The 13,564-nt window shown below is 35.3% G+C and overlaps 2 protein-coding genes across 3 annotated transcripts; one reads left to right on the top strand and one right to left on the bottom strand.

The window, feature by feature from the left end:
• The first annotated feature begins 2,184 nt into the window (after nt 1–2,184).
• Nucleotides 2,185–8,331, top strand: LOC140894720 (mitogen-activated protein kinase kinase kinase YODA-like). Its single transcript, XM_073303311.1, has 12 exons — nt 2,185–2,401; nt 3,273–3,834; nt 3,977–4,711; nt 4,908–4,995; nt 5,153–5,215; nt 5,535–5,695; nt 5,789–5,864; nt 6,227–6,286; nt 6,379–6,486; nt 6,709–6,945; nt 7,043–7,131; nt 7,273–8,331. The coding sequence occupies exons 2-12, from the start codon at nt 3,278–3,280 to the stop codon at nt 7,775–7,777; spliced, it is 2,679 nt and encodes an 892-aa protein (XP_073159412.1). The 5' UTR covers nt 2,185–2,401; nt 3,273–3,277; the 3' UTR covers nt 7,778–8,331.
• Nucleotides 8,332–8,453: 122 nt separating this feature from the next.
• On the bottom strand, nt 8,454–12,475 carry LOC140863092 (short-chain dehydrogenase TIC 32, chloroplastic-like). 2 transcript variants are annotated; one of them, XM_073266250.1, is made up of 9 exons: nt 12,239–12,372; nt 11,585–11,726; nt 11,272–11,503; nt 10,778–10,857; nt 10,381–10,534; nt 10,121–10,199; nt 9,268–9,352; nt 8,920–8,966; nt 8,454–8,783 (listed from the first exon to the last, which is right to left on the bottom strand). In XM_073266250.1, exons 3-9 carry the CDS (start codon nt 11,436–11,438, stop codon nt 8,613–8,615), a joined length of 783 nt encoding a protein of 260 aa, XP_073122351.1. In that variant the 5' UTR covers nt 11,439–11,503; nt 11,585–11,726; nt 12,239–12,372; the 3' UTR covers nt 8,454–8,612. The 2 variants fall into 2 exon arrangements, with proteins under 2 accessions (XP_073122351.1, XP_073122350.1); XM_073266249.1 differs by lacking the exon at nt 11,585–11,726 and having other exon boundaries at nt 12,239–12,475.
• Nucleotides 12,476–13,564: the final 1,089 nt, after the last annotated feature.

The following is a 13,564-nucleotide window of genomic DNA, read 5'->3' as shown; positions in this document are numbered from 1 at the left end:
AAAGTGTGCAAATAACGTCTCAAAACTCAAAAGTACCAAACTGAAGAAAACGTTGCGGGGAAAAAAATGAAAATTGCACCCCGCACAAAATTTAAAGTGTATTTGGATGCATAAATTCATTAAGGAATATGAAAAGAAGACAATTAAAAAAAGTTTTTGTGGGTTGGATTTGGATAAGATTTCATAGTAATTTAAACCTTTTTAAAAATAAAATTATGCATTTCTTTTGTTTAAATAATAATAATAATAATAATCTACACTATATAAATTTATCACCTCATACTAATTAACTTTAATATGTCAATGCGACATCAAAGTTTGTTTATAATTTTATTTTTCATAATATTTGTTATCTAATTTTGTTGATCTGAATTTATTAGTCATTTTCATAACTCTCTCAATTTTTTTCCTATTTTTTCTCCAACTTCTCTCTAATATATCTCAACGTTCAAATTATCTCATAAAATCGTATCTAATATATAAGTATCATATCTAATAAATATATATATATATATATATATATATATATATATATATATATATATATTACACAAAAATCATCACACGAATATTTTAAAAATGTATGTATGCATGCATCGCATCGGCATGTCTGGTGCACTAGTAATAATAATGCATTAGATACATGCTCGATGTGTGTAAAATTTAACATAAAACTCTTGTGAAACCGTTTTACAAATTAATTTTGTAAGACATTTTTAGTTATCGACTCAACTTATTAAAAAATTATTACTTTTCACTTTATATATATGAATCAGGTCTCGACTCATCTATCTAATAGATAAATATCTGTGAGATCGTCTCATGTGACCTATCCAAAACATAATTACATCGTTATCATTAAATATAATATTTTTTATAGTCGATAAGATTCGGTTATACATATAATTGGATATCAAATAATCACTCGTTTGATTCATACATTGCAAGTAAGTATAATAATTGGAAAGTGATTGAATCCATTAAAACAATGATCACTTGTTTCATTTTCATAAATTGCAAGTGAGTATAATTATTGGACAAGCATTGTGATAATCTGATTTCGTCGGAGATGCATGTATTGAAGCAACAATTACAAGACTTGCTAGATAAGGAAGAAGATAGCATGAATAAAAACAATTATTCTTGCTGTGAAAACAATTGAAATATGGTATTTAAGTTTGAGTTATATAATTTGAAATATTCGAATTGACCGTTTATCTCAACTATAGATTTAGTATAACATTAAGCAACCCGATCCTAATATGTAATTTAATTTAATAACAATTAATATCATGATAAAAGTTTGTACCTTAAATACGTGTTTTTATATACATAACTTTTTGAGCGATATAAAAAGTTTGTATCAAACCCGATATCGTGTATATATATATATATATATAAACTCATGTGAGACGATCTTACGGATAAATTTTGTGAGATATATCTTAATTGTATTAATTTTTATTATAAATTATTACTTTTTATTATAAATATGTATAAAATTAACGATCTCACGAATAAATTTTGTGAGATATATCTTAATTGTATTAATTTTTATTATAAATTATTACTTTTTATTATAAATATGTATAAAATTAATAGTCACACTCTCAGTAGATATCTACTCATATAGTCATATATATAGAACTCTCTCCATATATATCCTCTCTACTCATATAGTCATATATATAGAACTCTCTCCATATATATCCTCTCCATCCCATTAATATAATAAAGTGTGTGTTTTCACACAAATTAAGAAATTTTTTGAGAAAGTATATTTTTGAAAGAAATTTTCTATTTAACTTTATTCAATGAAGATTTGAATAAAATAATTGTATAAGAAGTTAATGATATTAATTGAAAGGATAAATCAGTAACATAGTATAAAATATAACATTAAATATGTAAACCTGATTATATATTTGAGATTGATAAAAAGAAAATATAACCTAAATGAGTGAGACGGAGGAGGGAGATAAACATATGTATACATATGATTGAGCAATTTATATGTTCAATGAATAGTATTGCATTAAATTTCATTTATTATTTTTATTCCACCAAATTTGCATTAAGTTTAGTGTCCGTTTATATTTAAGGAAAAATAATAATTACAATAATGGAAGTATTAAATATCATCATTATAATACATTTCACTCAGACAACTCCCCATTCCCTTTATTCTCTCTCTTCTGTGAACTCTAACGTCATTCTCTCTCTACGCGATCTCTTCAGAATTTCTTAGTTCACACTAAGAGAAACCCACTTCAATCCAACCCGGCGTAGTTTTCAAGCTTTCGGACGTACGGATTTGTGGAATCGGACGCCCAAATTCGGTGGTATTCGTGGAATGAGTGAGCTTTTTGCTCGCGTGATTTGAAAGAGCTCAGAACTTTCGGTATGTTCTCGTGACATTGTTCTTTTGGTTTACTTTAATTGATTGAAGTTAATGAGTTACAGTTCTTGGTGAGATTTTGTGATGTATGCTTAGATCTGTAGTTGAAAGCTTGGTTTTTTATGGTAGAGATGGAATTTTGTTGTTGTACTTGATTACTGTGAGATCAGTGATGTTTGCTGATTAAGTTGTGGGAGGGAAAATGGGAAACACTTGATAATCTTGGGAGTTGTACTTTTGAAGTGGGGTAAAAGACTCGTCCTCCTTGTGTTTTGCCTAATTTTTCTGCTAGTCCTTGGTTGTTGATACCTCTTAAATCACACGATTCACTAGTTCAGATTTTGATCGTGTATGTATAATGGGGGAGGAAAAGGCTGACAAAGCTGGTAGAAATTGATGACGGATTTTAGCCAACGGGCTAGCAAAAGAACAAAGAAAATGGTGGCCGGAGCCTGGAGCATGATTAGGAGATTTTATCATGCGGATTTCTTTTATTTTATTTGCTCTGTTTTCTGCAAGAATCACCGAATCCAACCTTTTGATCCAGTTAACTTTAATGGTCGTTAAGTAAATGAGGGAGTCAGGGAGGTGCAGCTATTGTTCGTCGTATACACTGATCAGATGTAAATTTAGACTTTTATGATACTTGAATTTACATCATTACCGAGAGTTAGAAATCATTTCTTTAGTAGTTGAAATATGATGTTTCTTAAGATCAAAATCATGTCTTTAGTGGCTGATAAAATATCTAAAGACAGAAAAAGTTAAATAACATTTTTGAGTACTAAGGATGCTTGTAAACAGTATACGCTCTAGTGCTGCTGCAATTTGTACTGAGAGCATAGCATCATTTTTTTCATCTCTTAATTTTCAGGAAATATGCCTTCATGGTGGGGAAAGTCTTGGTCAAAAGAAGAAAAAAAGAAAAAATCCAAAGAAAGTTTTATTGACACATTGCATAAGAAGTTTAAGAGTCCGGAAAGTAAGCCTTCCGGTAGATTAGGAGGATCTAGAAGACGCACCACTGACATAGTTTCAGAGAGAGGGTCTCAATCACAGGCCGTGTCGAGATCTCCATCACCTTCCAAACATGTTGCACGGTGTCAAAGTTTCGCAGAAAGACCTCCCCAACCACTTCCACTTCCAGGTATGCGCCTGCGCACTGCAAATGTTCGTCGCACAGATTCTGCAATGCGTGAATCGGCAAAACCAAAGCCAGAAAGAGTCTCGAAATCATCATTGTTTCCTCCTATCCCAAGGCCGACATGCATTTGGCAAAAGCCAGACCCTACAGATATGGATGGCGAAGCCATAGTTCATTCGATCTCTAGTGAATGTTCCGTTGAAAGTGACGATCCAGCTGATTCTCACCAACGAAGTCCTCGGGCAAATGACTATGATGTTGGTAGCAGAACCGCTGCAGGCAGTCCTTCTAGGTGAGTGGAGTTCTAAAATCATGGGACAAAGTACATCAATCAAACTATATATGCTCAGTTAGTTCTGATTAAGTTATGTGAATTTTTTTTTTTTATGTCTTACTAACCTGAGGTCTCGTTTTCTCGTATTGTCTTGGTGAAGTTCTTTTGTTAGAGATCAGTCCTCTGTTGCACCGGCAATCTCAAGGGAGACACCTGTTACTGTTAACCTCTCTGCTAAAAAAACCGTCTCATCACCACCTAAAAGACGACCTTTGAGCAATCGAGTACCAAATTTACAGGTCCCGCATTACGGTGCCTTTTTCAGTGCTCCAGATAGCTCAATGTCTAGTCCGTCGAGGAGTCCAATGAGAATTTCTGGTTATGAGCAAATGTCTGGCTCTGTTTTTCCTGCTGGAAAGCTTTTTCCAGAACACCTCTTGCTTGGATCTGGTCAATGCTCAAGTCCTGGCTCAGGCCAGACTTCTGGGCATAATTCAATGGGAGGAGATATGTCAGGGCAGTTATTCTGGCAGCCCAGCAGAGGAAGCCCAGAATATTCCTCTAACCCTAGCCCCAGAATGGCAAGTCCTGGCCCTAGTTCTAGAATTCACAGTGGTGCTGTGACACCAATTCATCCTAGAGCTGGAGGGGGACACTCTGAATCAATGAGTAACTGGCCTGATGATTCAAGACAACAGAGTCATCGCCTTCCCCTTCCTCCTATAATAATTTCAAATTCTTCGCCCTTCTCTCAGCCGAATTCTGCTGTGGCATCACCTTCAGTACCGCGCAGTCCTGGACGAGCAGAGAACCTCGCAAGCCCTGGTTCGCGTTGGAAGAGAGGAAAATTGCTTGGCCGAGGCACATTTGGACATGTTTACGTTGGTTTTAACAGGTGCGGAAATTTAAAAAGTGAACTCTTATTTCCTTATGTAAATACGGTTTCCATATATCTGCTCCATATCCTTTTGTCGATGGAAGCTTTCAAGGCATATTATTATGCAATCTATAATCCCAATCTTTTGGTGCACTTTTTGGAGTGTTAATTTGTTTTAGTAGTTTCCTGATCAGTGGCATTCTGCTGATTTTAGTGAGACCGGAGAAATGTGCGCAATGAAGGAGGTCACTTTATTTGCCGATGATGCAAAATCAAAGGAAAGTGCGAAGCAGTTAGGACAAGTAAGTCGTTTTTGTCTGTTGAATTTCTGGATATTCTTATTTTCTAGAAGTTGTTCTAAGCTAATAGTTTTCTGGGTACTAAATTAACTGCAAATCATTGTTCTTACTATTGCATTACATAACATGAAATTATAACCGATAGTTTCTGTTTCCTCAGGAGATTGCGTTGTTGAGTCGCTTAAAGCATCCTAATATTGTGCAGTATTACGGATCTGAAACGGTCAGTTGCATTCCAGCCACTTCGCCGATTCTATTGTGGTGCATCATCATGTGAACTTTCTAGATATCCATTGTTTTACTTTTGTCAACCAAATGCATTTCTCTTTATTTTGTTTATGATCTCGCAATTGATATTATGATCATTTTCATTTATCTCCAGTGGGTCATAAATTTTGGAGACATTATTACTGAACAATATTTTTATTGTAAATAGTTTTAAATTAGTATAATGCGTAATTCATTGAATAGAATTCCTAAAATAGTGCATGGCATCCTTTTACCTGATCTTCCGCTGATTCTAAATATTCGTATGTGATCAGGTGGGTGATAGATTATATATATATTTGGAATATGTGTCGGGTGGTTCTATCCATAAGATTCTACAAGAATATGGAATATTAGGAGAATCAGCCATTCGAAGTTATACTCAACAAATTTTGGCAGGGCTCGCATACTTACATGCTAAAAACACAGTGCATCGGTAAATCTGATCACCTTTGCATGCTTGGTTTGGATTATTTATTCACTTGGAATAAATAATAGTAAGGCACTGAATGCTGCATATATATTACAGGGATATTAAAGGGGCCAACATACTCGTGGACCCAAATGGCCGTGTTAAGTTGGCAGATTTTGGCATGGCAAAACATGTAAGCCTGTTTCTTCTCATGGGTGATTAACTTGTTTGAATGAAAAAGGCTTCATGCAACAGAAATCAACATAAAGTCGGAGTTAATCTAGTGAATTGGAAACATATTAGAACAATGGCAAATCCAGATTTTGCGAAAGTGAAACTAATTATCGCCTTTTATGTTGGTTGGTTTGTTATGACAATTATTGTGCACCACCCACAAGGACCCCTAGTTTAAAGTAGTTTTAATATTAAGATATGACTCATTTGACTGTTCTGTTTAGTTGATGAAAGTGTCTCTGGTATAGTTGAAGTTTGATCTCATGCATAGTTATGTGGCCTAAATGGTTCTGAGTTTTTACCTTCATTTGTGGTTTACAGGTTACAGGGCAAACCTGCCCCTTATCGTTTAAAGGTAGCCCTTATTGGATGGCACCCGAGGTTGGTACCCCCCTCCCCCACTAAAATCCTGTAATTGATATCTGTGACTTGTTTTTTGCTAGCTGCATCGTTATATCTCTTCGTTCTTTTAGGTCATAAGAAATTCAAATGGTTGTAACCTTGCTGTTGATATATGGAGTCTTGGATGCACTGTTTTGGAAATGGCTACGTCAAAACCACCTTGGAGCCAATATGAAGGGGTGTGTGATTTGGACTATGAGATTTTTGGAATTCGTTCATTCTTTTGCTGTTTTATTCCCTTCTCATTATTCTTTCTTAACTAGTGGATACCTTTGGTGTATCCAGTTGAAGATGATCTGATTGAACTTCTCCATTGTTGCATATGGGTGTACTATCAACTATGACTAAAATGTTGGTGACAATCTTTGCTTGTCTGATGCTCACTGCATTTTGTCATACAGGTTGCTGCCATGTTCAAAATCGGGAACAGTAAAGAGCTTCCACCAATTCCAGATCATCTATCAGATGATGGGAAGGATTTTGTGAGAAAATGTTTGCAACGCAATCCCCAGCATCGTCTTACGGCTGCTCAACTGTTGGAGCACCCATTTGTAAAATGTGCTGTTCCTTTGGAAAAACACATATTGGGTACTGCATCTTCTGATCATTCGTCAATGTCAAAAGCTGCCAAGTCCATGGTACTTGCTATTTTCTGAAATTCACGCTTGAATTTTCTAGGTGGACCCTTTCTAGAGTTGGAACATTTATTTGCCTAATGTTTGAAATAATTTGTAGGGCATTGGTAATACAAGAAGTCTGCAATCGGATCCAGACAGACTTGCCATCCACTCAACTAGAGTGTCAAAATCTAATTTTAATCCAAGGTCCTCCTCTAAATCTCACTTCATTATTTTAAAAACGTAGTTCATGGAATCATGGAAGTAATTAGTTAATTATGATGCGTAGATAGATTTGATAATTTGTTTCATCCTTGTTTTGTGGTTCTAAATAATTCATGCTTGCAGTGATGTTTACATTCCAAGGAACATATCATGCCCTGTCTCTCCAACTGGTAGTCCTCTTCTACATCCAAGGTCTCCTCAGCACCCGAGTGGGAGGATGTCTCCGTCGCCGATATCTAGCCCCCTCGCTACATCTGGCTCCTCCACACCTCTAACAGGTGGGATTGGTGCCATCCCATATAATCAATCCATGTTAATGCCCGATGGATTTTCCGTTGTACCAAAGCGGCCACCAAGTCCCTGTGCCAATTCCCTCTCTTACTGGGATCCAGACATTCTTAAAGGAGTTCATTCCGGCTCTCATGCTTTTCGGGAACTGGCATCCTGCCACAACAATGCTCTTGGAAGGAAATTTGGAAGGGTTGCTCATGCAGAACTTTATGACCGACAGTCTATCTTGGCTGATCGTGTGGCTCAGCAACTCCTGAGGGATCCTGCTCAGTTGAATCCTTCTGTTGATTTGAATCCCTCATCTCCATATCCATCCCACCGTAGGAATGGACTATGATTTCCTTTATCACAGAAGTCATCAAGTCAACCTGATAAAGCCGTCTTGTTTAACAGGATTGCATCTCAGCAGAAATTGACGTGCTGGAGCAGGATTCTTCTGGCACTGTCGACTTTCTCGTTTAATGGCTTTCAGATGCCTCCTAGGAAGTGGCAGGCAATATCCATCTTCCTTAGTACCAAGAGATCCTGCAAATAGAGAGTTGCATTTTACCAACTGTGTCGATGGACACATCAGCTTTGTGCAGAGTTGAGTGTCTATGTTTGACTTGGTACCTGCCTGATTTCAAGTCCAAATGAAAAGGCCTCGTCTCCCTGGGGGAATGTAAAAAGGGGGATAGTATGTCCATTGATCGATTGTATAGGTGATTCTTCCCTTACATTATTTGGCCTAAAGTATGTATATTTACATTATTGGTTTAGTGGAGGAGAAAGAGAGGGAAAACAAGTAGGATGTAGCAGATGATCTTACAAGATGTACAGAAATTGGAGAAGATAAATTCATATTTACTCTCGTTTTTTAAATTGAACAGTAGTTTTTGACTTCTTGCAACATCATTCTGTATGATTAACATGTATTTCGGCAATTGTTAACTAGTTGATGGGAGAGGATGATTCAAAATTCAAAAGAAAAGAGTTGAGAAATTTGTTAAACATAAAAATACCAATCGTTATACTTGTGTGGTATCTAGATCGTCAAAATATATGAATAAAGAGGTTGAAGGAAGATAAAACAACACTTGAAAAACAAATTTTACAGAACAAACATTGTTAACCGGAGGAAAATCCTACAGTACAGAATAGTTGAGAGCTCAATGAAGTGAATGAAAATTTGTCTACGCTTTGGATTGATCTATCAGACTACTTGTGAACTCCCACAATTTGTTGGCCAGATCATGATCCTTAGCTTGCAAGCTTGTCTCAGCTAAGGCACAGTCCGCATAATACTTCCCACTCACACCTTTAACATCTGGATGCAATGCCACATAGCAGGTTGTTGCTGCGCCCTGCAAATACCACATGAATAGATCAAATACACGACGAATAAAATTTCATAATCAGATGGTATTTAGCAAGACATAACACTTTCTTTTGTATTTTATCAACTGAATCGATCCTTAAATTAAGCAAAACAACGGTTACCTGCTGAACATTTTTCATCACATGCTTAACAAGAACAGCAACAAGGCCTGGATTACTCCAAAGGTTAGAGAAATTGTTTAGATATAAGAAAAATGAGGCATTTATCACAACTACGTACGTATAAAGTGATCTAAACCTTTAGGGCTCCAAAATTATAGGTAGCATTGTTGTACAAAATACAAGAGAATGAAGGTAAGCAGTATAAACATATGGTCCCATGGAAGGTGGAAATTGTAGTATGATAACAATAGCCATTACACAACTTTGAACCCATATTCTTTATACATTTTCAATTTATGTGTGAATGATAGGGAGTAAGAAATGATCAAAGAAGAAGAGATCTGTTACCATTAACAAATCCAAAATGACGAAACAGGTTGGTGGCAATTGCTCCTGGATGAAGTGAATTGGCTGTTACCTCCACGTTCTCTTCCTGCAATGAAATCACTCGGCTTCTTATAAATAAAATAGCCACGTAATGACCCAACATTATAATCACTCAATACAACAGTGTAATTGTTCTAATACAACCCTTTCAAACGTGTTAACGTTCAGATAAAGTGGTTTACTAGTAAGTGTCTTCTCATGGTATAGGCTATTGGGCTGTTAATACCCTCAAAGGTTCATTTTCCTAGATAGGTTTGATAATCAAACCAGTTGAAAGCATAAGTAGAGTTTCAAGTCAAAGTATTTAAACCTAAGAACATCAATTGAAAATTATATTGCAAATTGTAATCATGTCTGTTAGGCCATAAGATGAGAGGAGAACCCAATTTCAGCTTTATAGGCGGGACTCGGGAGAACCTCCCAACTTATTGGCCACTCTGTAATTTCCTGTTGGACTGAATATTAGATTGTATTATAACACATCTGTGACAATCAGCTCTTTTTCTATTCACCTATAGGTACTTAGTACATGCACCTTAATCTAGCCTATAATGTGAACATAGATCACATTATTGACACTAGCCCAATTATAGTCTTTCCCATTTCGTTGCATCAAATCTCAATAGAAGCACCAATATTAATTCATAAGCCAAGGGGACATCCCAAATCCAAAAGAATGGCCTTCTAGGCGGAGAATCTTGTAAAATTATTAGCCACTTCACAATTTATGGTGGAGTCAATGTTGGACCATATGCATGAAATGATCATAAACTTAGAAAGCAGCGAATTGGCATTTCTTAATAAGCTATTATACCTTCAAACGCCTTGCTAGTTCATTAGCATGTAACACATTAGCAAGTTTTGATTGTCCATATGCAGATAAGCTGCTGTACCTGCACATGCAAAAAATTTGTATTTAGCTGAAAAGAATGAACTTCATCAATAAAACTTGCAAGCATAAACCTGAAATGGTGGAGCTTTTGTGTGAATCTTTTCACACAAATGGTTGATAATACCATTTTAACTTCCCCACTTGATAAGGTTAGTGGATGGCATACGGTAAAATGGCTTTACCTTGATTGATCGTTAATTTTATCAAAGCAGATCCCTTCAGGATATGAAAACTTGTGTCGCCTGGATGAGACATTGACAATCCTTCCTTCTCGACTACTTTCGCTAGCTGTTCTCTTCATGGTTTCCATCATCAAATCTGTCAAGAGGAAATGTCCTGCAGGAAGATAATGCTTGAGTAACTGAATGAAACGAGACAAGAAAAAACTTAACAATAAGAAAACTGAAATCATGCACCCACATACTATCCAAATTCAAATGGTTGTTCCACTTTCCTCATGCAAGAGTTGTTTTCTTTTTTTTTTTTTAAATAGCCTCATGCAAGAGTTATATCAACTCAAGTCATAAATATCTTTCCAGTACCTTCTGCATTTTATGTTGAAGAGGAATGAGATCTTACCCACATGATTTGTTGCAAACTGCAGCTCTATGTTGTCTTTTGAAAGCGTGAAAGGTGTTGCCATAATTCCAGCATTATTACTATTGGAGAGCCAAATATCTAATCAGAGAAAGTAATACTAGCCATAGTTTAGGCACGAAAACTGTCTAAATATTTTTCAAATAAGCGACAAATTAAAAGTTAAGTAACAAATATCAATACTTATTGGCAGCACCAAGCATATGCTTCTGCATTTATTGAGATAACAGATCCCAAGGATTTAGTGTGATAACTAAAGAAGGTGCAAGAAGAAATAGAAAGAAACATCAAACAAGGACTCTTATTTATGCTCAGATTAAAACCTTATTAATACTGCAATCATTAAAACACAGTTCAACTAAATCTGGATCAAGAAAGTCAGGTACAAAGAAGTTAAATGTGTTGTCTTGTATATACTAATAAAAATTACTCCAAAGTCAACAAGTTTCGTCTCAGTTGTGATTCACATCTCTTACATGAGTACATTTAGCGGAAGGTTCAAGGAATTGAACTTTGATGCGAACTTCCTGATTGATGCAATTGAACTGAGATCTAACTCCATAGCATCAACTCTTGCATCGGGAACTTGTTTAACAATTTCTTGTTTGACCTCATTTCCTGTACACAGATTTCTGACAGCCATTATGACATGGACGCCACGCAATGCAAGAACCCTTGATGTTTCTGCTCCAATACCACTTGAAGCTCCTACAATTGTAATGATGAATGATAATAGTTTCTTATAGCATGAAATACAGTGAAAATTGGTCAACTATAGCATGTACTCACATAATTTCTTTCCCAGAATAAGTTATACTAACATGTGGATTTCATATCCTCCATTACATAGAAGAGCTTGACAAAAATGTTCCGTAATTTACCAAATGCCCGTTGCGTGCCTAATGCATGAATTTTGAGTCCACTGCACATTCTGGATTTACAAAAGGGGTTACATATCCAACATGAACTATAGCAGGAATAATCTTTCGGAATCTGCCACTTACATTGTCCGAATGATAACAAAAGAAAGTTCATTGCCTCTACATTCTTTTCAAAAAAAAATACATGTTCACCAAAAATTCTTTCACTCTTTCGCATCATCGTGAGTTACACATTACAATTCTCGAGGAAAACTTACAGCATTGTAAAGTTGATTCCCGATACTACTTGCTCTCTCCACCGAGTAATGTAACAATTCTAGTAAAGACAAGTAAACTACAGAATTCCCGAAGCAAACCTTGAAAATCCCAGAGGACACAAGTGGAGACCAACCATAAACAGCAAAGAACTAAACTTTCTCAGCAGTGAACTAATGTTGGATACAAAATATCCCGGAATTGGAAAGTAAAACTTTGATCATCAACGCAAAATAGCATAACTACGAGAAATTAAAACCCCACCATCCAAAGAACACAAAATACTGAAAAAGAAGAAGAAAGGAACCTGTAACAATGGCGGTGAGACCCGACCCATCTAGCCCTTCAGTGACTTGCTCGGCCGTGGAGGTAGCCGAGAATCCAGACGCCTCTTTTCTGCTAAACAACCACATCTTTATCTTTGTTCATCAAATCACTGCATAAAGAACCTTCAAGTTAAAGTGAAGTTACTGCGAACGATGCTGATCCATCTTATAGCCTCCCACTTCTGGTTGGGTCGACCATGCTGGGTCGACCTGCTGCTGGTTGGGTCGACCGCCTCCTGGGGCCCTGCTGGGTTTAAAAAAAAAGAAATAAGAAAAAGAAAAAAAAAAAAAAAAAAGAGGAAAGAAAAATGGAAAAAGTAGGAGAGAGAAAATAATATATTTTTATTTGAGGTTTATTTATTGAATTAAAAATAAGATTAGGTCTATATCCCTCATTTTCCCCAACGGTTTCGGTATTATTTTTTAAATATTATATTATATAATATTACAACATAAAAATATTTTTAAGAGTTAAGTTTCTAATTTTACATAATTTTTTTTTTAAAATCTAATTTTATAAAATTAATCCTCGGGGAGTTTGAATTTTTTTGAATTTTTAATATAAATTTTTTTTTACAGTTAATATAAATTTTAAACAGTAAGTCAAACCATCTATACTATATTATTAAAGAGTTATTTGTATCAAACACCGTTGTGAAATATTGAAAATGCACACTTCTCACATGTGAAATTTTAATAGGCATTTTCAACCCTGATTTTTTATAAAATTAGTACACTCGCCCCTTCAGATGAATGATTGTTAAGCACGCGCTACTCATTCGATTGAACAAATATTTTGATATTTTTTTCATGTATTTTTGTAGTTCTCTTTTGGTGTATGAATCTTATACTCGAAAACTTCAGCTTGGTTGATCAATAAAGGTTTTCTTTTGTTCTTCCGTGGACGTAGGTTTGGCCGAACCACGTAATCTTGAATGTGCTTTTTAATTTTCTTGATAGTTTGAATGCATGGTTTGAACTGTGATTGTTATTGCATCGTTTTTCATTCACAAACACACACTGATGTTGTTGGCCGATCTTGGTTGGTTTGAAGAAATCCAACTAACAATATTTTATTTCAAAAATATAAATGAGACCTTGCGATAAATGCTTAAACTAAGAGAGTGTTTGACTAAATTTATAAAAAAAACAGTTTATAAGCTGGTTTAGGAGCTTATAAGCTATCACAATTTATTTTAAAAATAAGATGTTAAAGTGTTTGGATGAACTTATTTTAAAAAAATTAAATATGTTGATATGATCACATTATAAGATATTTTTATTGTTAAAATTATAAAAATATAATA

This window comes from Henckelia pumila, chromosome 4 (assembly GCF_033568475.1).
Source record: "Henckelia pumila isolate YLH828 chromosome 4, ASM3356847v2, whole genome shotgun sequence".
In the NCBI taxonomy this organism is placed as follows: Eukaryota; Viridiplantae; Streptophyta; class Magnoliopsida; order Lamiales; family Gesneriaceae; genus Henckelia; species Henckelia pumila.
The sequence above is the reverse complement of the archived record's forward strand: the minus strand, read 5'-3'. Positions and strand labels throughout refer to the sequence as shown.

Coding starts and splice junctions, on each gene's coding strand:
- LOC140894720 (XM_073303311.1), top strand. CDS start 3,278: ATGCCTTCATGGTGGGGAAAGTCTTGGTCAAAAGAAGAAAAAAAGAAA. Junction 4,996..5,152: donor GTGCGAAGCAGTTAGGACAA/GTAAGTCGTTTT, acceptor CTGTTTCCTCAG/GAGATTGCGTTGTTGAGTCG. Junction 6,487..6,708: donor CTTGGAGCCAATATGAAGGG/GTGTGTGATTTG, acceptor TTTGTCATACAG/GTTGCTGCCATGTTCAAAAT.
- LOC140863092 (XM_073266249.1), bottom strand. CDS start 12,344: ATGTGGTTGTTTAGCAGAAAAGAGGCGTCTGGATTCTCGGCTACCTCC. Junction 10,200..10,380: donor AAAATTAACGATCAATCAAG/GTAAAGCCATTT, acceptor TTGCATGTGCAG/GTACAGCAGCTTATCTGCAT. Junction 8,967..9,267: donor TCATTTTGGATTTGTTAATG/GTAACAGATCTC, acceptor GGAGTAATCCAG/GCCTTGTTGCTGTTCTTGTT.